Here is a 26,208-nt window from a genome sequence, read left to right on the forward strand (position 1 = left end):
CACTTTGCTAGCGGGCCAACAGTTTGTCAGATGATGGTAGCAGTGCTTAAACCTTATCCTCTGGTAATAATTCCTGCACACTACTCTGCCTATTGTATGCTTCTTTTGCTTCTCCTTACTTTTCCCCATAAGGAATGGACATTATCTCCATGATTGGCTACATACTCTAATATCTCCCGGCTTTCATCATCTTCCACTTCCCAATGTTCAGCAGTCATATCCAGTAAAGTTCAAACTGGGAAAACACAATGGGACTTTGTGTGTGGCTACAGATGGCAAATAATAACAGGAGTAACCTTTTTATCCCAGTCCCTACCAAGGTCTGACACAAGTTTTCTCAATATGGTCTTAAATGCTATGATTGTACCTCTCAAGTACGCCATCTGTTTGGGGGTGATAAACTGAGGTTCGGATTTGGTAGCTGTTTAAGATTTTGCATACGTGAGACATTAGCCTGGACATTATAGGGGTGCCAGGATCAGCTAGACGTTTTCTGAGAAACCCAACCCTCGAGAAACATGCAGTCATTGGCTTTGTTACTACTGGAGTGGACATACTGGTTAAAGGGATTGCCACAGGATACCTATTTGCATAGGCTAAAAGAACCGGTATATACTGGTAGCCTCTTGATGATGGAATTGAAGGGCCAACCAAATCCATACCAACTCTGACAAAGGGAACATCAATGAAGGGAAGGAGCATCAGTGGTGTCTTAGCCTCCGTAGGAGAAGTAATTAACTGACTGCATTTGCGAGAAGCGCAGATCTTCCTAATATCTGAAAAAGCACCAGGCCAATAAAACCTCTTTAGTTAATATTCTTCAGTCTTATCTCCTGCATAGTGCCCTCCCCCCTACTTGACAATGAATTAAATGTAATACATGGATATGGAATAGGAGAGGCACAATCAACTGTGATTTTCTCTTCCCATGTTTGTTCACCCCTCTGTATAACAGGCCCAATATACGGGGAAAAAAGTCCTACCTGACCCTGGTTTTTCGTGATCTCATTGAGTCCAGGCCTGAGCTAAGTTGGGATCCTTTCTCCGTGCAGCCCTGAAACTGTGTTGGTGTTCCTACTTATTGTCTCTGAAGAAAAGGACTGAAGTTGGGTTAGCATGATTCATTAGTACCATGATTCATTTATTCAAGTGTTTTTTCATAACTCAACAGTTTTTTTTCCCCTCACCCCCAGCTGTCTCTTCTCCATGAAAAGAAGCTTCCTATAGCCATTTTATTCCCCTGGCTTCCTTTCTTGACTCAAGCAACATCTGGTGGAACATACAGTAGTCTATCCCAGTTGCTGCTTTGAAAACACTGTGGCCCCTGTCCTGTGTCTTTTCTAAAGGTTTTTAAGGATAATTTATTCTCAGGGATGGCCCGAGTAACAGGTTTTACTGGGATCTTCCATGAGAAGGGTATAGCAGTATGCGCTTTTGAAACGGATCCCCAAATTTAGGTGATCATTGAAAATCACACACTAGTTTGCCAATGAAACAGTTGTATTCAGATGTTGTCTAATCCAGGTTGGCATAGATCCTAGTAAGAACTGCTCTAGGCAAATCTTTTCAACAATCTAGTCTGTGGTGGAAGTCGTGGGTTTTAACCAGCTGTTTCCCAAGCCTACTATCAGATAAAATGGTGCTCACAGATAATCGTTAGGACTCTATTTTTCCTTTCGGAAGGGGAACCTGTAATATTCACTGTCACAACTCAGGTACTCTAATTTTATCTTCATTATCTCTTCATAGGAGGTCTTGGCTGAAGGATTTGCAGCATGATATGTTGACTGTAGCTCTCTAGACAACAAAAGAGATATGCTTTGACCAGACTGTTCGTGAGACCAAGCCACAGTGGCTTCTACGGTTTCAAAATTTGTGAAAAATAAATCTGGGTCCTCTCCGACCTGATACTTTTGCAGAACTGAACATGCTACATTAGGGTGTACCTTTGCGTTAGCCAGGGAATCAGTAAACTTCAAGATGGCTGCAACCTGTGCCTGTTGAGCATCAGAAATGAGTAATGCTTGAGATTTCAAAGCGGTTTGTAAATTTTCCCTATCTGGTGCCGCTTGTGCCTGTTCCAAAACAAGTTGCAAGTGTCATTGTCCTTTGGATGTCTGTTTAACTGTGTCATCCATTGTAATGGCTATGACATGTTTGTTTCTTTATCCCACTTCTGACACCACTGAAAACATAAAGTTGCATACCACTGTAGTTTTAATTGTGTAAAGGTCTTTATCATATAACTAAAGAAGTATGCACAAAGTGTCTCAAAATAAAATCAAAGAAGATAGTTCCTGCTTCTGTAGTCAGCCAGTCTCATAAACAGGCCTTGGGTTTTCTTGACGCAGATTCGTCACTCTCAACCTCTTAGCCTCTGTAAAATACACAAAAAATATAACGAGTGCTTTTTTTCCATAGCAACCTAAGATCCCAAATAGCTGTCCCAAGCCATGACTTTGAATGCAACATGTATTGTGAACATGTATGCTTACACCTACTTGCAGTTTTGACTACGTTGTACAGCCCGTTATGGATTGCTACAAGCCCTTTTGCTATTTATACATTGTGGAGGACAGTATTTGCCTATAACCGCGGCTCTGGATATAAGCCGTGGCAGAAAGGGCATTGGAGTCCTTCTCCCTCAGCTGTTGCAGCATTCGGGTTGCCTCTGCTCACCGGTCAGTTGCAGCATCCTCTTGGTTGGGTGTCTCCCCCTCCTCTTGCTGTCTGGACAGGTTGGTTGCGGTGTCCTCCTGGTCAAGTGGTTCGCCCCCACAGCTCTTCGTGGTCTCCATCAGTGATGCCTGTGATCCTCCTTGGCTCTCTTCCAGTATGTTTCCTGGGTCGCCTGCCTCTGATTATCACTCCTAGGATCATCACTCACTGGCAGTTTCCTCTTTCCTCATGAGGACCCCCAACACACCTTGCCATCCAGCTTATTTCTCAGGACAGGCAGGTCAGGTCCAATGACTATCACGCTGCCTTCTACATGCAGTAGGGTTTCCTCGTCTGCATGTTGGGTGAATTTTTGCTGCACTCTAGATCCATGTTACACCAGGGTTTTCCCGATTTGACGGAAGCTGCCCTGTGCCACCTTGGAGTGTAACTGCCATTTGTGGTCTGCTAAGCACCTTCAGCACTGTTCATCTACGCTGGCGTTTAAAGATACTTTCAGGTGTTGAGCAGTCAGCGAAGTGCCCTGATTGTTAAGCAACTTCCAGAGACACAGAGCCTTCTTGCACAGTAGTTGTGTTGTCTGTGAGAACGTGCACTCTTTCCCCCAGGTTGTATGCCACCATCTGGTCTCATGGTTCTAGTGCATAGAGTGAGTATTTTAGACCTGTCCTTCCAGAATAAGAAAATCAGAGGGCAGTGATCTAGCATTGGGTGAAGGACTCAGTTCTTTTTCTGTACCAGGAATAACAGCCAGTCCTGCTCTCTAATGCCAGTACCCTGTCTATTGCTCCCTTGGACAAGAGAGATAGAACTTTTTCCAGAATATCGACAAGTGGTCCTCCAAAAGGTGTTGCGGTGTGGATGTTGTGTCCGATTAATACAACAGAAAAGATAAGGAGAAGCCATGCTTTAAAACCTTTGAGCACCAATTGGTCTGAAGGAATGCTTCTTCATCCAGGGAGGTGAAAGGTGATCCAACCTCCTACTGTGTGTTCATGTTTCCAAGAACCAATGAAAGTGGTTTAGCAATGGAGGATATTGGTGGGGGGGTGGCTGTGGTCTGGGTAGGGTGTTGATGCTGTGGGTCTGAATGTTGTTGGCTGGCTTTCCATCCTTGCACCTGAAAGGGCTGGGAGGCCTCTTGCTAATGAGGCCCATAGTGATGCTGCCTCTGCAGATATCCCCTGCTGAAGCCTTAAACGGTGTCGCCGTTGGGTGAACTGCAAATCTGGCTGACGTAGATCCAGAGAGTGAGCAGTGGTTTAGTATTTCTTGAATGCCTTGAGGACCATGTTCGCCTCAGTCCCGAAAAGTTTCAAGCCATGCCCTACACTGGCAGTCATTTGCTTCCATGCCAGCGCAAAGCATACATTTTACAACACCTTTGCAGTTGAAGATCAGATGTTGTAGGGTATGCCTGACATCCTCAGGGACAGCTGCTATACATCCACCACTTCATCCCACAGTGTGTGCAGATAACATCCCAGGAGGAAGAAGGTGTTGACGGGTTGCATGGCAAGACCAACACTAAAAAAAAAAAACATCTGTTCCATCTGTTTTGGATTCCCTGTTGTGTGGAGTGGTGGGAAATATTTGGGGTTCAGGTGTCTGAAAGATACCTGTACCACTCAGCTCTCTGATAGGATGCTGGGGCAAGATGTCTGAGTCCCTAGGTGCCATCTTGCCACCTGCCTGTTGACTGGTGAGCAAGATCATGGTTTGGCCCAGGTGCCCTCTAGTATATCTGTTAACACCTCTCTAAAGCTTAGTAGAGCTTGGTGGGTGGTCGCTGCGAGGTTAAGAGCCACTGTCAAAACATTGGTACTGTCCTCCTGCATAAGTAAAATTAAATTGAGCATCTCCACTGCCCTCCTGGTAACAGTAGCAAAAGAAGGAGATTCTTCTGTGACAGTAGGTGCCAACGACGTTCTCTGAGCTCGGGGCAAGCTTGGTTGACCAAGTACCGGACTCCCTGACTACACCTGCAGCCTCAACCCAAAGGACCACTGACAGCGAGTACTCCTGGACGGTGAAATCTGACACCAAAGGACACCCCTGCATCTATCACCCCAGGGCCCTGGGGACAAGGACCAACAATGCACCAACCTTCCTGGACATCTCAAGTCTTCGCCCTACCTGCTTGTTATCCCTGACTGGCTTCCTAGCCAGAGCCTGCTGCCTGTCTTCGTGAGGACAAAACTCCTGTAGGAAACTATTGGGTACCTGATGCCTTACTGCGCCTCTGTACCCAGCCGCCCCAGTGATGCCCAGAGTGACCTGCTGGTGAGGTTCTGATCAGTGCCCAATACTTAACTTACCAGCCTGGGATTGGCTTTGTAAGTTGTCGTGAACCCTGTGTTTGGTAAACATTGTTTTTCCTCCATAGGATAACATTGAGAGAACTCTGAAAATTGCACGAGAGGCTATTTTTTAAAGTGCAAAATATTTATGCTTAAAAGTCTACTTACCTGATTACGAAGTTCTTGGGTATGAAACATATATAAAAGTTTTATTTTTCTAAATTGGTCTTGGATTTATTCATTGAGTGTCTCATTTATTGCTTCTGTGAGTACACCAAATGCTTAGCACCACCCTCTCATAAGCCTAACTGCTCGCCCACACTACCACATTAGTCCTATCTACTTTAGCCTCTGCAATACCAATTGGGGATCCACTGGATGCTCTGCACAGTGTACTTCTTTTTAGTTGTCTCTCTCTAGTTGTCATTTGCTTAGGCCAGCACTGTGTTCTTAAACAAGACATTCTTGTTCACTGTGTGCTTCTCTCAAGGCTGTAGTGAGATAAGTTGTCAGTAAAACGTGGTAACGCTTTGTTTCTGGTATTCATAGAAATATACATATCCTTTCGTAGGGACATTTTCTCAGAACATCATTTGTTTTATTATAAAAGCACTTCCCTGTCCCATACACATTAGAGGGAGATTCCAGCCAGATGATTACAACTGTATGCTGATTGCTGAACACTTGGCTATAGCTGCTTATGCAGACTTAAGGCCTTTAATCAGGTATGGGGGATGATATTTTCCCAGGGGAACCTGAAGGGCAGAACTAGAGCTTAACATGCTGTGCTCTAATATATCCTAGGTAGGACTAAGTCTATTGACTCTAGTGACAACATGGTAGCGTTATTTCTATGCTTTACTCTCCTTGTCACAATTTTAATCCTGTCACGCTTTATCGTTCTGGTTATTGCAGGACATGCTTTATTATCTAAGATGCAGTTGTTTCATTAAAATCTTATTGAAACATATACTGCCTCTGTTTGTCATTGTATGTGTGAAACCAATGTAACTGAGAGAAACGGACGAGATCTGAGTGACCACAATTTCCCGGAGGAATTAATTGTGTCATGCGCTCGGCTACCCAATCATCCCTGCTCTTGGTTAGAGATGAGGCAATGCTAGTTAGCCGGAGCAAAACGCAAATTGGGGCGACAGGTGTCACCTGTAGTGGGTTAGACTCAGTCTCCCACACCGCAGGCAATTCTGCTGCTCAAATCCAGTAGTTTAATTAGAATGAGAGACTTCGCAACACCATCAGGTGGTTTTGTTCAGTTCCGTGCGTCGTCGTCGGTGCCGGAAGTGACATCATGGTCACCTATATAGGTGCCATCCAGGCGCGCAGACATCAGTTCTTTTCTTTCCGCACCAGTTAGCGCTGATCTGGAGAAGAGCTACCACTCTGTCTCTTTTTTGACACGCTTTTTCAACATTTTGTTGGTTCTTTTTCAAAATGTGTCATAGGGATGTCATCCAGGAAGGTAAGGCTTAAGCCGTTTGGTGCCTGTCACCCCGCCATGTCAGTTATGGCCTGCACCTGGTGTGCTTTTGGTGTCTAGAGCACAACGTTGTGCACGGACTGCTGGGCCATGGCGCAGAAAGCTTTGAGGGTGTGGTACCTAAAGCTCCTTGTTGCCCGGCAGTCAACGCCATTTAACACAACTCCTAGGAGGTCTTGGTCCTGACTGAGAAAGAAGGTCACAGGACCGCTCCAGGAGCCCCAAGTCCTCTTTCTCTCACTCAAAGTCCTACGGGCATTTGAGGAAGAGGCACATGAAATGAAAGAAGCCAAAGAGTTCTTCGACTTCTCCTCGTCCGTCAGCTGATGCAACGAGCCTGGAACATTGGCATTCCAGTCACTGTTCCGTGGAGCCGTTACCAGGTCCAACTCTGCACCTCCCCAGTTTCTAGGACCATGGAGCAACCCCCACTCAAACAAAGGACTTTTACGCGGCCATGTGCCTTTGGGTCCCATCAGGCTCTATGCCGACTACTCCAGCCTCTGCTTTGATGGGGTCTTGTGTATCCGATAAAGGATCTGGATCGGCGCCAGTCGTACCAACACAACCTTTTCTGGTGCCAACACCAATGCTCTGGGTGCCCCTGGCAGCACCAGCCCCACCCCCTTCTCATCCCTGATGACTGAGTCGGCACAGCATCGCTCAATGTCCTAGGTTGTTGCCTGAGCGATTTCTGGAACAACCAGGCATGGGGGAAGAGTGGTAGGGGGGTCACTGAACCCTTTGGAATACCAGTTAGAGACCCCAACTTCATTGGACTGGTATGAGGAGCTAGGAAATGCCAGTGGACTGGACACCTCCCCATATACTGGCTTGCTCTCTCCACTTGCCCTTCAATGAAGCACTGACTGATGTCCTGCTGGGAAATTGGTCCAGGCCCAGCACAGGGGCTCCTGTGAACAGGACAATTGCCCGCCGCCATGGCCCTGCCCAGGGTGATCCTAGTTTCTTGACCCAACACCCCACCCTTGAGAGCTTGGTAGTCAAAGCCTCAATGTCCCATGGCGCGTTCTTGCCCCTCCCCTGGACAAGGAATCCAAGATGCTGGACACCTTAGGTAAGGAAATGTTTTCTTCCACCAGCCTAGTGTTGCAGTCTGTGAACACTGCATGCTTTGGGACGTTATTCCCAGACCTTGTGGGATACGGCTGCACAAGTGTTGCCACAGATCCCAGAGGAGGCCCGAGCCGTCTTCTCACAGGTGGTGAAGATTAGAGAGATGCATCACAGTTCACCAAAAGGTGTGGCTTAGACATTACTGACTCGCTGGGCATAGCAGTTTCATTGACAGTGGCTTTGAGGGGGATGTTCAGGCCAAGCTCATTGACTTGCCCTTTGACGGGACTCGTCTCTTTGGAGAGAAGACATAGGGGGTCATTCCGACCCCGGCGGTCAAGGACCGCCGGGGCCGGGGATGCGGGAGCACCGCCAACAGGCTGGCGGTGCCCCGCAGGGCATTCTGACCGCGGCGGTTTGGCCGCGGTCAGACCAGGAAAACCGGCGGTCTCCCGCCGGTTTTCCGCTGCCCTGGGAATTCCCCATGGCGGCGCAGCTTGCTGCGCCGCCATGGGGGATTCCGACCCCCTCACCGCCATCCTGTTCCTGGCGGCTCCGACCGGCAGGAACAGGATGGCGGTGAGGGGTGTCGTGGGGCATGGGCACTGCAGGGGCCCCCGTAAGAGGGCCCCACTTTGTATTTCAGTGTCTGCTTTGCAGACACTGAAATACGCGACGGGTGCCACTGCACCCGTCGCACATACCCACTCCGCCGGCTCCATTCGGAGCCGGCTTCCTCGTGGGGAGGGGTTTCCCGCTGGGCTGGCGGGCGGCCTTCTGGCGGTCGCCCGCCAGCCCAGCGGGAAAGCCAGAATGGCCAGGCGGGCGGCTCCCGCCGCCCGCGGGGGTCAGAATGACCCCCATACTCAGCCGGCAAGTCTTTTAAGCGCTTCAGTGCTAAGTCCTTGGGCTTCTCAGTGACACCTGGCCCCCAGTTTGCCTTTAGTGGCTACCAAAGGGGTGTGCCACTGTGCCAACCCTATGCCAGCTACCATCCTGCATAAGATCCCCAAGCTATGCGTGGCGTCATGCATTCCGAACCCAAGGGTTTGGTAGCCAGAAGTTGTCCACCACCAATCCCCCAGCAGCTGCAGCCCAACGCAGGAACGGCTGGCAGAGGATCATACATCTTTTCTCCGAGAAGTTAAGACTCTCTTGGGCAAGGGAGCTATAGAGAGCATTCCGTTATCAGATGTAAGCAGTGGTTGTTATTCCCGCTACTTTCTGATTCCCAGAAAGAACTAGGGGTTTCGCCCTATTCTAGACCTCCGAACAGTCAATCACTTCTTCAAAAAGGAGAAATTCAAAATGCTCACTTTGTTTCAGGTCTTGTCTGCTCTAGGCCGAGGAGACTAGCTAGTAGCGGGACTTGCAGGATGTGTATTTCCACATCCCCATCTTGCCTGTCCACAATCATTACCTGCGGTTCATAGTAGGCCGCGCGCACTTTCAATTAACCGGGCTCCCTTTTGGCCTTTTCAGCGTTTCTTGGGTGTTCACCAAGGTAATGGTGGTGGTGGTTGCAGCTCATTTGCGGAGATTAGTGGTGTCAGTTTGCCTGTATTTCAACGACTGGATGTTGAAGGCGGGCTTGCTCCAGGCTGTTGTCTCACACCTTCAGACTACGGTGGATCTCCTGCATTCGCTGGGGCTCACTGTAAGCTTGCCAAAGTCACACCTGATTCCTTTTCAAACTCTCCCTTTCATTGAAGCCTGCATCCTGCTGGTGAATCATGTCAGACCGCATATGCGGGCCCTGCAGTGGGACCTGAAGTTCCAGTGGGCGCAGCATCAGGGGAATCTCTCAGAGGGAACTGCAAATGACCTGCAGTAGTGGCTAACAGACCACAGTTGGGTCACAGGAAGACTCCTTTCCCATCCCCAACCACATCTAACAGTAGTGACAAATGCATCATTCCTGGGATGTGCCGGCCATCTGGGAGAGATGGCAATCTGAGGTCTCTGGTGGAATCTGGACTCCACTTCAACTTGTTGGAGCTCCATAAGATCTTGCTAGTATTGAAAGCAGTTCTTTCCTCTGTCAAGGGGAAGTTAGTGCAGATGTTCACAGACAAAAAAAACTGCTATGTGGTACTGCAACAAGCAGGGGCAGGTGGGGTCATGGACCCTTTGTCGAGAGGTCCTGCGCTTCTGGACATGGCTGGAATAGCAGAGCATAACCCTGGTGGTTCAACACCTGGCAGGATCTCTGAATGACAGGGCAGAAGTACTCAGCCTTCAATACCTAACAGATTACGAATGGCATCTCCATTCAGAGGTGGCACAAGGACTCTTTCAGCATAGGGAAAGGCTTGGTTAGATCTGTTCGCCTCCGAAGAGAACGTGCAGTGTCAGCAGTTTTGCCATTGGAGTTTCCAAGGCAGCTATCGCTCTGAGCCACTTTTCGTCTCGAGTGGAGTTCAGGCCTCCTGTACACTTTTTTCTGCCATACCACATCTGCCCGAATTTCTGAAGATCAAGAAAGACCGGGCCCACGTCATTCTTGTGGCTGCATACTGGGCATGAAGAGTCTAGTACCCCAAGCTTTTGAAAATGAGGATCAATCCTCCGATCAGGCTTCCCGTTCGGGAGGATCTTCTGTGGCAGTAGCAGCAGGGGAGGGTTCTTAACCCAAACCTGTCAACTGTCTGCCTCCTTGGTTGGAGATTGAGCAGCGACAGTTGATAGCTTTTGACCTTCCTTCGAAAGTCTCTAATGTTATTCTGCCAGCCAGGCGTCCCTCCACCAAAACAGTATGGGGGTCATTCTGACCCCCCCCCCCCCGTCGGTGGGAGCCGCCCGCCTTGAGGGAGCCGCCATATGGCCGCTTCGCGGTCGAAAGACCGCGGAGGCCATTCTGGCTTTCCCGCTGGGCTGGCGGGCGACCGCCAGAAGGCCGCCCGCCAGCCCAGCGGGAAACCCCTCCCCACGAGGAAGCCGGCTCCGAATGGAGCCGGCGGAGTGGGTAGGTGCGACGGGTGCAGTGGCACCCGTCGCGTATTTCAGTGTCTGCAAAGCAGACACTGAAATACAAAGTGGGGCCCCAGGGGCCCCACGACACCCCTCACCGCTATCCTGTTCCTGGCGGTCGGAGCCGCCAGGAACAGGATGGCGGTGAGGGGGTCGGAATCCCCCATGGCGGCGCAGCAAGCTGCGCCGCCATGGGGGATTCCCAGGGCAGCGGAAAACCGGCGGGAGACCGCCGGTTTTCCTTGTCTGACCGCGGCCAAACCGCCACGGTCAGAATGCCCTGCGGGGCACCGCCAGCCTGCTGTATAGAAAAGTCTATCGACCATCTTTCTGCCTCTCTTTCTGATATTCTTCTCTTTATTCTTACCCTTGCCCAGCAGGGCTCTGTTCTGGGTACTCTTAAGAGTTATCACTCTGCTTTGTCTGCCTTCCTGCGGCTGCCTGACCAACCCTCTTCATTTAAGTCACCTATTGTAAATAGGTTTCGCAAAGGGCTTGTACAAATTTTCCCCCTTTGCCCTTTATAATGCCTCAGTGGGACTTCAATCTGGTTCTCACTTTACTCATGTGTGCTACATTTGAGCCACTGTACAATTGTCCCCTTTGGCTGCTAACTAATAAGACAGCCCTCCTAGTGGCAATAACATCTGCCCGGAGGGTGAGTGAGCTGCTTTATTATCCAAGCCTCCCTATCTGTCTGTGTTCCCAGACAAAGTGGTGCTTTGCAGCAGGGCCTCGTACCTTCCAAAATTGGTAACCCATTTCATTTGGGACAGCCTGTCACCCTGACCACCTTTTACGCTCCTCCACATCCCTCTAAAGAAGATGAGCAACTCCACTCTCTGGAACCAAAAAGAGTGTTGTAGTTTTACCTGACTGCACAAAAGAGCTCTGGGTGGATGACCAATTCTTCATGGGCTATGTCTGAACTGAAAAAGGTCAAGCAGTACAGAAACTAATCATTTCGGGCTGGGTCATTCTCTGTATCAAGATCTGCTACGCTCTGTCTAAAATGCAGCCTCCCGAGGGCTTGCATGCCCATTCCCACAGGAAAAGCTGCAACCATTGTGTTGGCTCATGGAGTTCTGGTCCTGGATTATCTGCCAGACAGCAACGTGAGCGTCTCTGCACACATGTGAAAAACCGCTGCCTGGACAGTCCGGTCCAGTGGGACGGGCATTTCTCCTGTTCAGCCCTGTGGGACTTCATAGTATAGAATATTTGTCCGCAGCCCACTGCCAGGATGGTAAGGTTTGGGTATCTAGTAAAAGGTAAGGGGTCTGCAGCTATGTCTCTATCAGATGAACAAGTTACCTCCAGTAATGCTTTAGCTGGTTGAGACAATATCTAGCTGCAGATTCCTTACAGACCCACCCATATCTCCCCGCTGTGCTGACAGATTTCTAGGGCTAGGCTTGCTCCCTTTTTAGAGCACTAGTTCGGACACATTCGTCAGTACACTTCATGATTCTGCGCTTCTTGCATGGAAAGTCATGAAAAATAAATGACGTTCACATGCCTGGGTAGCGCCTATGTAGGTGACTAGGATGTCACTTAAGGCGCCAACAATGCTGACCGCTCCACACGAAACTGAACGAAGCCACCCAGTGCCAGGCAAGGGGGTACTGTTCATACAAAAATCTTCCTGATCCAGTCAGACACCTGCGAAATTCAAAGGTAAGGAATCTGCAGCTAGATATTGTCTCTACCAGGTAATGCGTTACCAAAGGCAAGTCACTTGTTCAGTGAGCTCTGTTACACATGGACATTTGTTTTTAAGGGAGTGCAAATCTGTTCTGTTTATGATATCTGTGAGGACCATATGGTACAGAAGAAAATGTTGCCTGCTTTATTCCTGCTTCTGCATCATATAAATCTTCACTAAAGTTATAAACCACTTTCCTCCCTGAAAAAAGAAGTGTTATGTCTTTTTTGACTCAGTGCACTCTTAACTTGGCAGGTATATTTAACTTTTATTTTTTTCTCAACTGCAGTGAGGACTTTTAAGGTTCCATAATTGTTAGGAATTATATTTTTCAGCTACATACTGCAAAGTAAGCTTTTTTAAATAGTTAACTTATGAGAAGAAACATTCAGTAAATGCTGCATCCATTATTATATGGAGGTTCCTTTTTTTTTTTTGTAACAGTTTTAAAATGTTTTACCTTCATTGAATATGGCAGACGTATTCCAGAGTTGAGGCATGCTGGCTGGAATTATTCTATGCTTATGACTTTAGTCAATATTCCTACAATGCAGATCCAGGATTACAGCAAGTAACGTTTTCTTCACCTACATTTCTTTTCTAGGTAGAAAAGATTTTAAAAAATGGTTGCCATATTATTCTTTTTCCCAATGGAACCCGGAAAGAAGCAAGTGCAGATGGAACAAGTGTGACTGTGACGTTTTTCAATGGTGATATCAAGCGAGTGATGCCTGATCAGACAGTGGTACGTATGGCACAGAAGCAAATGGCATCTAAATAAAGAATATATTTTTCATGCTATCACCCTGCATTATTTGTTTACACCCAGCTACAATTGTCACCAATATGTTTCCTCTTATCAGATTTACTACTTTGCTGATGCTCAGACAACACATACTACTTATCCAGATGGACTTGAAGTCTTACACTTCTCCAATGGGCAAATTGGTAAATATTATACAGTTTTTGTTGAGACAGCTTAAACTAAAAAAGAACGTTTTATATCTCAATTAATGTATATTTTGGCCTGTAGCATGAAGCTACTTCTGTTACATCAAATGCTGTGGACTGGTCATGACTTTCTGAATACTTTAATATGTGGGGTGATAGGAATTTCATTGGAAAGACTCAAACTTATTTGGTGAACCTTGTTGCAACAGGTGGAATAACACTGACCTAAACATCCATGATCTTTAAACTATTCTTGAATAAGAGGGATGGATGGGACGAGGTGTGCAGGAGTCCTGTCAAATATGCAAGTGGGTAAACTTTAATGGTCTGCCTTGTATAAGAAAGTAGGACCTTTCTGACCTAGTTACTCCCCCCCCCCCCCCCACACACCTTTTGCCTGGTGTCATTGTTTGTTTACTGTAGGACACTGGGATCCTGCTAACCAGGACCCAAGTGTCCGTGTTCTCTCCCTTAAATTTGGTTGGTAAGTAACTCTTACACCCCACAATTGGCATAATGGTGTACCCCAAGACACTAGTATATGGTACTTAGGTACCCATGGCATTGGTACAGCAGGGGTCCTCCATGGGCTGCAGCATTGATTTTGCCACCCATGGGAGCCCATGCAAAGTGTGGCTACAGGCCTGCCACTGCAGACTGCGTGATATGGTGGATGCACCTTTCTCCCCCGACTTAAGGATTACTTTATATCCTGGTCACTGCACTCTGACCCTATAAGTCACCCCTAAGGCAGTCCCTTCAGCCCAAGGGCAGGGTGCATGGTTCTAAGTGTGTGGGGACCCCTGCATGAACAGTGGTACTCCTACAAACCCCAGACTCCATTTTCTGGGCTTTGCGAGTGCAGGGAAGCCATTTCAAAGTAGGTAGTGGATAATGGTCATCACAAAATGTCCAACTACATAATGGCTTCACTGAACTTGGTCATGTTTGTTTTTTGGTATCAGACATGTTGTAATCATGCAACTACACCGATTCCAATGTTAGTCGCATGATACCATGTTCTATGGGGGCTCCTTGAAGGATCCCCCATGTCTACTTGTGCAGATTTTCAGGGCCTGCGTGCAAGCCAGTGCTACCGCCGACCCCAGACACTGTTCTGCCCTCCTGCTGCTAAACTTAACTCGAGCACGTTAAAGCAGAACAAATAATTTCCTGTAGAGGAGAGGTGTTACCACCTCTCCTTTAGAAACAGGTTTCTCTGGACTAGGGTGGAGGGTGCCCGTGAGCACCACCTGACTGCTTTGAAGGGCATATTTGGTGCCCTCCATGCATAAACCGGTTTACTCCAGTGCAGAAGCCCCAGGCTCCTGCACTGGCACGCAACCACACGAAGGACATGGGAGCGGCTGCCCCCCTGTCAAGCTCCTCCCCTAGGGAGGTGCCCAGAGCTCTGCCTGGTGGCCACTTGAAGACTTACTCCAGGCCAATAGGTTTTTATATAGAAAAATAACTTTTCTTAGTTTATTTTAAGAACCACAGGTTCAAGATTTACAAACAATACTTTAAATTAAAGGTATTTCACTCAGGTATTCTACGAACTTTGAATTATCACAATAGCATGTACAGTCTTGGCAAAAATGGCAATAAGCTATTTTAAAAGTGGACACAGTGCAAAAATCAACAGTTCCTGGGGAAGGTAAGTAAATGTTAAGTTCACAGGTAAGTAAGACACTTACAGGGTTCAAAGTTGGGTCCAAGGTAGCCCACCGTTGGGGGTTCAAGGCAACCCCAAAGTTACCACACCAGCAGCTCAGGGCCGGTCAGGTGCAGAAGTCAAAGTGGTGCCCACAACACATAGGCTTCAATGGAAGTAGGGGTGCCCCGGTTCCAGTCTGCCAGCAGGTAAGTACCCGCGACTTCGGAGGGCAGACCAGGGGGGTTTTGTAGGGTACCGGGGGGGGGAGGACACAAGCAGGCACAGAAAGTACACCCTCAGCGACACAGGGGCGGCCGGGTGCAGAGTGCAAACAGGTGTCAGGTTTGCAATAGGAATCAATGGGGAGACCTGGGGTCTCTTCAGCGATGCAGGCACGGGGGGAGGGGGCTCCTCGGGGTAGCCACCACCTGGGCTAGGAAGAGGGTTGCCTGGGGGTCGCTCCTGCACTGGAGTTTGGTTCCTTCAGGTCCTGGGGGCTACGGGTGCAGTGTTTTCCAGGCGTCTGGTTCCTTGAAACAGGCAGTCACGGCCAGGGAGAGCCTCTGGATTCCCTCTGCAGGCATCGCTTTGGGGGGTCAGGGGGGTCAACTCTGGCTACTCACGGGCTTGCAGTCGCCGGGGAGCTCTCCCTGTAGTGTTGGTTTTCCGCAGGTCGAGCCGGGGGCCTCGGGTGGAGAGTGGAAAGTCTCACGCTTCCGGCGGGAAACGTGTGGTCTTTAAAAGTTGCTTCTTTGTTGCAAGTTGTTGCAGGTTCTTGAACAGGGCCACTGTTCTCAGGAGTTTCTTGGTCCTTTTAGATGCAGGGTAGTCCTCTGAGGCTTCAGAGGTCGCTGGACCCTGGAGGATGCGTCGCTGTTTCAGTTTTTCTCGAAGTGGGGAGACAGGCCGGTAGGGCTGGGGCCAAAGCTGTTGTTGTCTCCGTCTTCTCTGCAGGGCTTCAGGTCAGCAGTCCTTCTTCATCTTAGATTGCAGGAATCTATCTTCCTCGGTTCTGGGAGCCCCTAAATACTCAATTTAGGGGTGTGTTTAGGTCTGGGAGAATAGTAGCCAATGGCTACTAGCCCTGAGGGTGGCTACACCCTCTTTGTGTCTCCTCCCTGTGGGGAGGGGGGCACATCCCTAATCCTATTAGGGGAATCCTCCAAAACTAAGATGGAGGATTTCTAACAGTAGGGGGTCACCTCAGCTCAGGGCACCTTAGGGGCTGTACTGACTGGTGGGTGACTCCTCCTTTTCCTTATTATCTCCTCCAGCCTTGCCGCCAAAAGTGTGGGCAGTGGCCGGAGGGGCGGGCTTCTCCACTAGCTGGGATGCCCTGTAGCGCTGTAACAAAAGGGGTGAGCCTTTGAGGCTCAACGCCAGGTGTTACAGTTCCTGCAGGGGGAGGTGAGAAGCACCTCCACCCAGTACAGGCTTTGTTCCTGGCCACAGAGTGACAAAGGAACTCTCCCCATGTGGCCAGAAACTCGTCTGGTTGTGGCAGGCTGGCAGAAACTGGTCAGCCCCACACTAGAAGTCGGATTGGTATTCAGGGGGCCCTCTGGGTGCATTTTACAATAAATTCCACACTGGCATCAGTGTGCATTTATTGTTCTGAGAAGTTTGATACCCCTTTTCCCAGATTTCAGTGTAGCCATTATGGAACTGTGTAGTTCATGTTTGACAAACTCCCAGACCATATACTCTTATGGCTACCCTGCACTTACAATGTCTAAGGTTTTGCTTACACTGTAGGGGCATAGTGCTCATGCACATATGACCTCACCTGTGGTGTATAGTGCACCCTGCCTTAGGGCTGTAGGGCCTACTAGAGGGGTGACTTACCTATGCCACAGGCAGTGAGAGGTCGGCATGGCACCCTGAGGGGATTTCCATGTCGACTTAGTCATTTTCTCCCCACCAGCTCACACAAGCTGTGAGGCAGTGTGCATGTGCTGAGTGAGGGGTCCCCAGGGTGGCATAAGACATGCTGCAGCCCTTCGAGACCTTCCCTGGCATCAGGGCCCTTGGTACCTGGGGTACCATTTACAAGGGACTTACCTGAGTGCCAGGGCTGTTCCAATTGTGGAAGCAAAGGTACAGGTTAGGGAAAGAACACTGGTGCTGGGACCTGTTTAGCAGGGTCCCAGCACACTTTCAGTCATAACTTGGCATCAGCAAAAGGCAAAATGTCAGGGGGCAACCATGCCAAGGAGGCATTTCCTTACAGTCTGTGTTATAATAAATATTACATTCTTAAACCATGCAAAATGTAGGGGAGGGGAGGAGGGTACTGCAACCAGAACCCATTTCCCTACAGCCACTAATAGAGGTTCTCATTAAGGATGTTCCCCTTGCAATCTCCATCTGTAGGTGAGGAACGGTGAAGAGTTAAGGTAAGACGTTGTTTATAAAAATAAACTTAAGACAACTGCTGAAAAGCACAAACAGGAGGAAACCGGGCAATGCTAGGGTTCTCAGTTGAAGACACAATAGTTGAAATTAATTTTGAGTGATAGAGGAATAGAGTTGGTGTCATTGTTTGCTCCTGGACCTTTGAAAAAATAAACTCCAAGATCCAATGCTGTGGCGGGTGTACCTCTGTTCTGCCAGTTACATAATGAGACACCAGCAGGCATTTACAATACACAGAGAGATGCATCTTTAGCGAGCCCAGCACACTTCTATTGAAAAGCTTGTATTTATGTATGGTCATGAGCATAGCTAAAGTAACCGTGTGCTGTCCAAAAGAAAAAGGACGGGATAAGAAAGTGAGTGGAAGTAGGACTTGCTTGGAAACTTGATGGTTCTCTTTATTGGTATTCATGAGCGGTAAGCCAGTAACATGGATTAGTATCTTGAAGACGAAGGTCTTTAACTCGAGATGTTGTTTCCAGATCCTTCAGCACAGTAGGAGAATACCTGTCTTTAGAGCTTTTCTGTTTGCTTTCCTTTTTCAGCTTACTAATTTTTCTGATGCATGTGTCCTCACCAGAGTCTGCTAGTTGATCCTGTAACTGCAGTTCTCCAGTACTGGTATCTTTCATAGTTTCACATGCGACTAACCCTACTCCCCATCGAGGCTCCCCTAATGTCAGCTTGGTATTATATCACATTTATGCTGGAATATCAGAGGGACTGGAGTCTCTGTGAAGAGGGTTCTATAGGGTGCTGTTGCCTGATTGGCTGGACTTTGGGTCTTTTAAAATGATGTGAATAAGTTGTTACAGTGAATATCCTTTAACATTGACTTCTATGTAAGTTTTTAATACTGCTAATTGAATTTTACCGTGGGAGTCCAACTTTGAAGACCGAGAATGTTTCAAGCATGTGAATCTATAAAAGATACCAATACTGGAGAAGTGCAGTTACAGGTAAGTAACTCTTTTTCTTATTGTATGATATTAACATGCCTGACAGAGAATATTGGGGTACACTACAATTTACTCAAAGTATGAACTATTGCTTATTGGATAAGAATATTGCAGTTGCATCTAACTAAGGGCTCAAGTGTAGGTATTTTGGTAGATTCTTTTAGTAAGGTGCAATTCCATTACCCATTTATTTAAAAAAAAAAAAAAAAAAAAAAAGGACTGTGCATTTCTGACAGAAACCAATAAAAAACGTAATTTTTTATTTTTTAAATGCTGTCTCGAGCTGGTGCTTTTAGGTGTGGCTATTGACAGTTATAATTTTTGATCAACCCCACGTTTCAGTTATTCAAAACAGTACAGTAACACCTATATAGAGAATAGGCTTTGGACCAACCCCCTTGTGTCACTGGCTTTCATATTTGACACTGCTTGGATGGGCTGCCCATCAAAGCCATGGCAATTGGAGGATGATTACATGGTCAGATTTGTGTTCACTATACCCTAATACATTTAAATTTTCTTTTGAAAATATGAGCATGTTTTTTCTGTGCTGCATAAATAAATGTATTCTGTGCTTCATTTTCACTCAGAAAAGCATTATCCTGATGGTAGAAAAGAGATAACGTTTCCTGACCAGACTGTTAAGAATTTGTTTCTTGATGGAAGGGAAGAAAGCATATTTCCAGATGGCACTATCATCCGAATGAATTTGTAAGATTTATGTTTCATATAATTGTTTTTATGTGCACTGCCAAACCTAAATAGTTTATGTAAAACCATTTAAATGTCCAGTGCTCTGACATTTTAACATGTAATATCTGATAGAGACTTCTAGTTGCAGATTCTCTACCTTTGAATTTCCCCAGGCGTCAGGCTAGATCTGGAAATTTGTCATAGAGCAGTACCTCTGCATGCCGTCAGGTGGCGTTGGTCGACTCCGCAGGCATCGCTGGAGTCGTGTTTGCTGTGATGATGTTGCAGTCGTATATTGACACAACCCTGGCATGCTGATGTTGGTTATTTTCTTTCCACGCCAGCCCATGCGCAGATCCGGAGAAGAGCTATCTCAGTCATTTTCTGACACCATCGACACTTTTGTCGAAGCGTTTGACGAGTTCATGGATGCGTCAAGGGATGTCCCGCAAGACCGGATTCAAGCCCTGTGATTCCTGTCACCAAACTGTGTCGGTGACGGAGCCCCACCTCGTGTGTCTTTGGTGCCTTGAGTGCGATCACGACCTGAAGCCGTGCTCCGAGGGTCGGGCCATCAACCCGAAAGCTTTGAGGGAGCAGTCCCTAAAGCTCATGGCGGCCCAACACTCAACTCCACGGCGCGTATGGTCTCGTTTAAGAGGAAGGTCTCGAGATCGGCTGCACAGTCATCACCACTCCTCGTCCTCCAAGTTATCGGGACATTTCGGGTCACAAGAAGAAGTCAAAGAAGGATAAGAAGGGAAGAGCGTTGACGCTCTAGGCCTCAGTCATCGGAGCCTTCATCTGGGTCTCCTGCACGCTTCCCGACTTCCCGGGAGCCAGAGCCATCCCTGCCCAGCTTAAAGAATTTTATGAGGCAATGCGCCTCACTTTTGGGCAGTCTGACCCACCTTTGGCGCCCTCGGGCACAGGTGAGTCAGTTAGGGTGGGGTCAAAGTCGTCTGCTTCGGCCACAGCTCTGGAGTGTCCCTCCTGAGCTGGTTGTGCCACAGTGACATTCCCCGGCGTCAGGTCAGACGTCAACATTCCCGACGTCTATCCCATCCTCATATCCAACGACCCGGAGCTGGAATGACGTAGATTTACACCAATTCCATTCTCTATAGTCTCTCCTGGGCCCAGCGTTTATCCAGACCCTTATTCTTGTGGGTATGGAATCGGGGAGAGTATGGAGAGGTTGCTGGACACTTTAGAATACCAGCTTGACCTCCAAATGGACTGGGTGCCAGATTTGGGTGATGCCAGTGGTCTAGACACCTCCCCTGACACTGGCATGGTCTCTCCTCCTACCGTGGCTACAGAGGAGGGTACTTCTTATTCCATGGTGGTGAGAAGGGCGGCTGACGTCCTGGATCTCGAGCTACCTTCTGTGGAGGTTAGGCCTAATATCCTAACCAACGTGCTTCAGCTGGGTCTTCCTCTTCTGAGTCCCTTGTAACTGGTACCCCTGGTACCAAGGGCCCTGATGCCAGGGAAGGTCTCTAAGGGCTGCAGCATATCTTATGCCACCCTGGGGACCCCTCACTCAGCACAGACACACTGCTTGCCAGCTTGTGTGTGCTAGTGGGGGTAAAAAGACTAAATCGACATGGCACTCCCCTCAGGGTGCCATGCCAACCTCACACTGCCTATGCAGTATAGATAAGTCACCCCTCTAGCAGGCCTTACAGCCCTAAGGCAGGGTGCACTATACCATAGGTGAGGGCATAAGTGCATGAGCACTATGCCCCTACAGTGTCTAAGCAAAACCTTAGACATTGTAAGTGCAGGGTAGCCATAAGAGTATATGGTCTGGGAGTCTGTCATGCACAAACTTCACAGCACCATAATGGCTACACTGAACACTGTGAAGTTTGGTATCAAACTTCTCAGCACAATAAATGCACACTGATGCCAGTGTACATTCTATTGTAACATACACCCCAGAGGGCACCTTAGAGGTGCCCCCTGAAACCTTAACCGACTATCCGTGTAGGCTGACTAGTTCTAGCAGCCTGCCACACACCAGACATGTTGCTGGCCACATGGGGAGAGTGCCTTTGTCACTCTGTGGCTAGTAACACAGCCTGTACTGGGTGGAGGTGCTTCACACCTCCCCCTGCAGGAACTGTAACACCTGGCGGTGAGCCTCAAAGGCTCACCCCCTTTGTTACAGCACCCCAGGGCACTCCAGCTAGCGGAGTTGCCCGCCCCCCTCCGGCCACGGACCCACTTTTGGCGGCAAGGCCGGAGGAGATAATGAGAAAAACAAGGAGGAGTCACTGGCCAGTCAGGACAGCCCCTAAGGTGTCCTGAGCTGAGGTGACTCTAACTTTTAGAAATCCTCCATGTTGCAGATGGAGGATTCCCCCAATAAGATTAGGGATGTGCCCCCCTCCCCTCAGGGAGGAGGCACAAAGAGGGTGTAGCCACCCTCAGGGCTAGTAGCCATTGGCTACTAACCCTACAGACCTAAACACGCCCTTAAATTTAGTATTTAAGGGCTCCCCAGAACCTAGGAACTCAGATTCCTGCAACCTAAGAAGAGGACTGCTAAGCTGAAAAACCCTGCAGAGAAGACGGAGACACCAACTGCTTTGGCCCCAGCTCTACCGGCCTGTCTCCCCACTTCTAAAGACACTGCTCCAGCAACGCTTTTCACGGGGACCAGCGACCTCTGAAGCCTCCGAGGACTGCCCTGCTCTAGAAGGACCAAGAACTCCCGAGGACAGCGGCTCTGTTCACCAAAGACTGCAACTTTGTAACAAAGGAGCAACTTTAAAACAACTTGCGTTTCCTCCAGGAAGCGTGAGACTTACCACTCTACACCCGACGCCCCTGGCTCGACTTGTGGAGAACAGTCACTTCAGGGAGGACTCCCCGGCGACTGCGAGACCGTGAGTAGCCAGAGTTGCCCCCCTTGAGCCCCACAGCGATGCCTGCAGAGGGAATCCCGAGGCTCCCCCTGACCGCGACTGCCTGCTTCTAAGATCCGACGCCTGGTAAAGACTCTGCACCCGCAGCCCCCAGGACCTGAAGGATCCGAACTCCAGTGCAGGAGTGACCACCAGGAGGCCCTCTCCCTTGCCCAGGTGGTGGCTACCCCGAGAAACCCCACCCCCCCCTTGCCTGCCTGCATCGCTGAAGAGTCCCCTTGGTCTCCCATTGAAACCTATTGAAAACCCTATGCGTGTTTGCACACTGCACCCGGCCGCCCCTGTGCTGTGAGGGTGTACTTTCTGTGTGGACTTGTGTCCCCCCCGGTGCCCTACAAAACCCCCCTGGTCTGCCCTCCGAAGACGCGGGTACTTACCTGCTGGCAGACTGGAACCGGGGCACCCCCTTCTCCATTGAAGCCTATGCGTTTTGGGCACCACTTTGACCTCTGCACCTGACCGGCCCTGAGCTGCTGGTGTGGTAACTTTGGGGTTGCTCTGAACCCCCAATGGTGGGCTACTTTGGACCCCGTAGGTGGTTTACTTACCTGCAAAAACTAACAAACTCTTACTCCCCCTAGGAACTGTGAAAATTGCACTAAGTGTCTAGTTTTAAAATAGCTATATGTGATTATGTGAAAACTGTATATGCTATTTTGCTCATTCAAAGCTCCTAAAGTACCTGCAATACCTTTCATTTGAAGTATTACATGTAAATCTTTAACCTGTGGTTCTTAAAATAAACTAAGAAAATATATTTTTCTATACAAAAACCTATTGGCCTGGAATTGTCTCTGAGTGTGTGTTCCTCATTTATTGCCTGTGGGTGTACAACAAATGCTTAACACTACTCCTTTGATAAGCCTACTGCTCGACCACACTACCACTGCCACTATCTTACCTCTAAGGGGAACCCTTGGACTCTGTGCATACTATTCCTTACTTTGAAATAGTGCATACAGAGCCAACTTCCTACAGTAATGCTCTATTTGGTGGTAGTGTGGTCGAGCAGTAGGCTTATCAGAGGGTAGTGTTAAGCATTTGTTGTACACACACAGGCAATAAATGAGGAACACACACTCAAAGACTTAACTCCAGACCAATAGGGTTTTTATATAGAAAAATATATTTTCTTAATTTATTTTTAGAACCACAAGATTCAAATTTGCGCTAAGTACATAAAATGCAAGGTACTTCACACAGTTAAGTGTAGAACTTTGATTTAAAACAGTAGTACACACAGTTTTGGTTACAATGGCAAATAGCTATTTTAAAAGTGGACACTGCAAAAAATCAACAGTTCCTGAGGGAGGGAAGTATTGGTTAGTTTTTCAGGTAAGTAAAGCACTTACACAATCAGTCTCCTGGGCATAGGCAGCCCACTGTTGGGGATTCAAGGCAACCCCAAAGCCACAGCACCAGCAACACAGGGCCGGTCAGGTGCAGAGGTCAAAGGAGGGCCCAAAACACACAGGCGCCTGTGGAGAACAGGGGTGCTCTGGTTCCAGTCTGCTAGCAGGTAAGTACCTGCATCCTCACAAAGGAGCCGACCAGGGGGGTTTGTAGAGCACAGGTGTGGGGTCGGAGGGGGGGCGGAACACAAGCACACAAAACACACCCTCAGCGACACAGGGGTGGCCGGGTGCAGTGTGCAAAATAGGCGTCTGTTGCTGTAGAAATCAATGGAGGGACCCGGGGGTCACTCTGCCGATCCAGGAAGGACACAGGGGGGCTTCTCGGGCCAGCCACCGACTGGGCTAGGATCAGGGCCGCCTGCTGGTCACTCCTGCACAGGTAGGTGGGTCCCGTCAGTCCTGGGGGCTGCGGGTTCAGTGCTTGGTCCAGGCGTCGGGTTCCTTTGTTACCAGGCAGTCGTGGTCAGGTGGAGCCTCTGGATCCTCTCTGCAGGCGTCACTGTGGAGTGCAGGGGGGGTCCACTCAGGATACTCACGTCGTCTAAGTTGCCTTGGAGTCCTCTCTGTAGTGTTAGTTCTCTGGAGCTCGAGGCGGGGCGTCTGGTGCAGAGTGAGATGTCTCACGCTTCCAGCGGGAAGGGAGAGTTCTTTCAAAGTTGCAAAAAAGTTTCAAAGTTGTTGTTTTTTAACAGTGCCGCGGTTCTCGGGAGGTTCTTTGTCCTTCAGGTTCAGGTCAGTCCCCTGAGTCCTCAGAGGTCGCTGGTCCTGTTGGATGCGTCGCTGTGCAGGTTCTTTGAGTCTGGATAAAAGCTGGTAGGGCTGGGGCCAAGTCAGTTGTCCCCATCGTCTCTGCGGGGCTTTCAGGTCAGCAGTCCTTCTTGTTGTAGGTTGCAGGAATCTGATTTCCTGGGTTCAGGGTCTCCCCTAAATACAGAATTTAGGGGTGTGTTTAGGTTTTGGGGACAGTAGCCAATGGATACTGTCCTGGAGGGTGGCTGCACCCTCTTTGTGCCTCCTCCCTGCGTGGAGTGGAGGCACATCCCTAACACTTTTGGGGGGAATCCTCCAAAACAAGCTGGAAGATTTCCTAAGGCAGGGGTCACCTCAGCCCAGGACACCCCAGGGGCTGTCCTGGCTGGAGGGTGATTCCTCCTTGTCTTTCTCATTATCTCCCCAGACTTGCCGCCAAAGGGGGGGCTGTGACCGGGACCAGGCACTAGCTGGAGTGCCCTGGGGCATTGTAACACGAAGCCTGAGCCTTTGAGGCTCACTGCTAGGTGTTAAAGTTCCTGCAGTGGGGAGGTGTGAAGCACCTCCACCCAGTGCAGGCGTTATTTCGGGCCCTAGAGATCACAAAGTCTCTCGACCCAGGGGGTCAGGAACTCGTCTTAGTGGGAGGCTGGCACAGACCAGTCAGTCATGCACTGAAGAATTGGGGTAAAATACAGGGGGCATCTCTAAGATGCCCTCTGTGTGTATTCTTTAAATAAATGCAGCACTGGCATTAGTGTGGGTTTATTATTCTGAGAAGTTTGATACCAAACTTCCCAGTGTTCAGAGTAGCCATTATGGTACTGTGGAGTTCGTTTTGACAAACACTGAGACCATATACTCTATATGGCTACCCTGCACTTACAATGTCCAAGAATTGACTTAGACACTGCAGGGGCATATTGCTCATGCAGCTATGCCCTCACCTGTGGTATAGTGCACCCTGCCTTAGGGCTGTAAGGCCTGCTAGAGGGGTGACTTACCTATGCCACAGGCAGTATTTTGTGTGTATGGCATCCTGAGGTGGATGCCATGTCGACTTTGCCTTTTTCTCCCCACCAACACACACAATCTGCTATGGCAGTGTCCATGTGTTAGGTGAGGTGTCCCTTAGGGTGAACCAACACATGCTGCAGCCCTTAGGGACCTTCCCTGGTCACATTGCCCTTGGTACCACTGGTACTTTTTTACAAGGGACTTATCTGTGTGCCAGAAGTGTGCTAATTGTGGAAACAGTGATACATTTTTAGTGAAAGAACATTGGTGCTGGGGCCTTGTTAGCAGGGTCTCAGTACACTTCTTAGACAAGTCAGCATCAACATCAGGCAAAAAGTGAGGGGTAACTGCAACAGGGGGCCATTTTCCTACACTTACCAATTCTAAATATCATGGATCGGCAACAAGTAATTCTTGTTGATAGAATTACAATCTTGGTAACCCAAACCAAAATGGCAGGTAACTAATCAAATAGTCAAGAATCAAAATGGTTGATTTTCACCCAATCCAAAATGGCCACCGTAAATATGTCATGCATGCAATGAATTATGGGAAAAACCCAACAATCTGGACTTTTAAAAATATTGCCCAAACCAAAATGGCTGCTGTAATTTTTGCCCAATTCAAAACATCTGCCTTAAAAGCATTGCATGCGCAATGAATTGTGGGAAGATCCCAAAATGTCCGCCTTCAATTTTGCCCAATCCAAAAATGGCCACTGTAACAATGTTGTGTGCAGTGAGTTGTGGGAAGTGAATCCTCCACTCCATAGGAGAAACAGCAGAAAAACTCCTCTAGTCTATTGCAGGAACAGCTGAAAAATACATATTTACATGCGGGCAGACCTTCCTGAAACTTCTCTTGGTGATTTAGCCTTGCTGGAGTCGCCCCGGGACAACAAGACAAAATGGTGATTCTGAACAAACTCTGCCTCTGGACTCCCACTCGTCGCCAAACGGATGTAGTAATCCACAAGAAAACACTTGGATTGCAGTTGCAAGTACGTTTTTTTTATCCACCAGAGACAGCTTAACAACCGTTCATCACCCTCTGTGATAGGTCCTCTCACCAACCGCCCTTTCTGCCTTCCTCAACCTTTCACCTCCCAACATTCTGTTTACACAGATAGAATACCACAGTTCACTTCTTGTCCGGGGGCACCCCGACTCGAATGGTGAATGAGTAT

General features: G+C 48.6%; 1 protein-coding gene across 4 annotated transcripts in view; it reads left to right on the plus strand.

Annotated features, from left to right (window-relative positions):
• The window catches only part of CENPJ (centromere protein J), a 261,058-nt gene that overhangs the window by 223,758 nt on the left and 11,092 nt on the right, over window positions 1-26,208 (plus strand). For all 4 annotated transcript variants that reach the window (XM_069202296.1, XM_069202295.1, XM_069202297.1 and 1 more), the window contains 3 exons: window positions 12,834-12,974; window positions 13,093-13,177; window positions 18,802-18,922. In XM_069202296.1, the coding sequence (XP_069058397.1) occupies window positions 12,834-12,974; window positions 13,093-13,177; window positions 18,802-18,922 (347 nt within the window). The remainder of the gene's footprint in view (window positions 1-12,833; window positions 12,975-13,092; window positions 13,178-18,801; window positions 18,923-26,208) is intronic.

The sequence above is a fragment of the Pleurodeles waltl genome, chromosome 8 (assembly GCF_031143425.1).
Source record: "Pleurodeles waltl isolate 20211129_DDA chromosome 8, aPleWal1.hap1.20221129, whole genome shotgun sequence".
Classification (NCBI taxonomy): Eukaryota; Metazoa; Chordata; class Amphibia; order Caudata; family Salamandridae; genus Pleurodeles; species Pleurodeles waltl.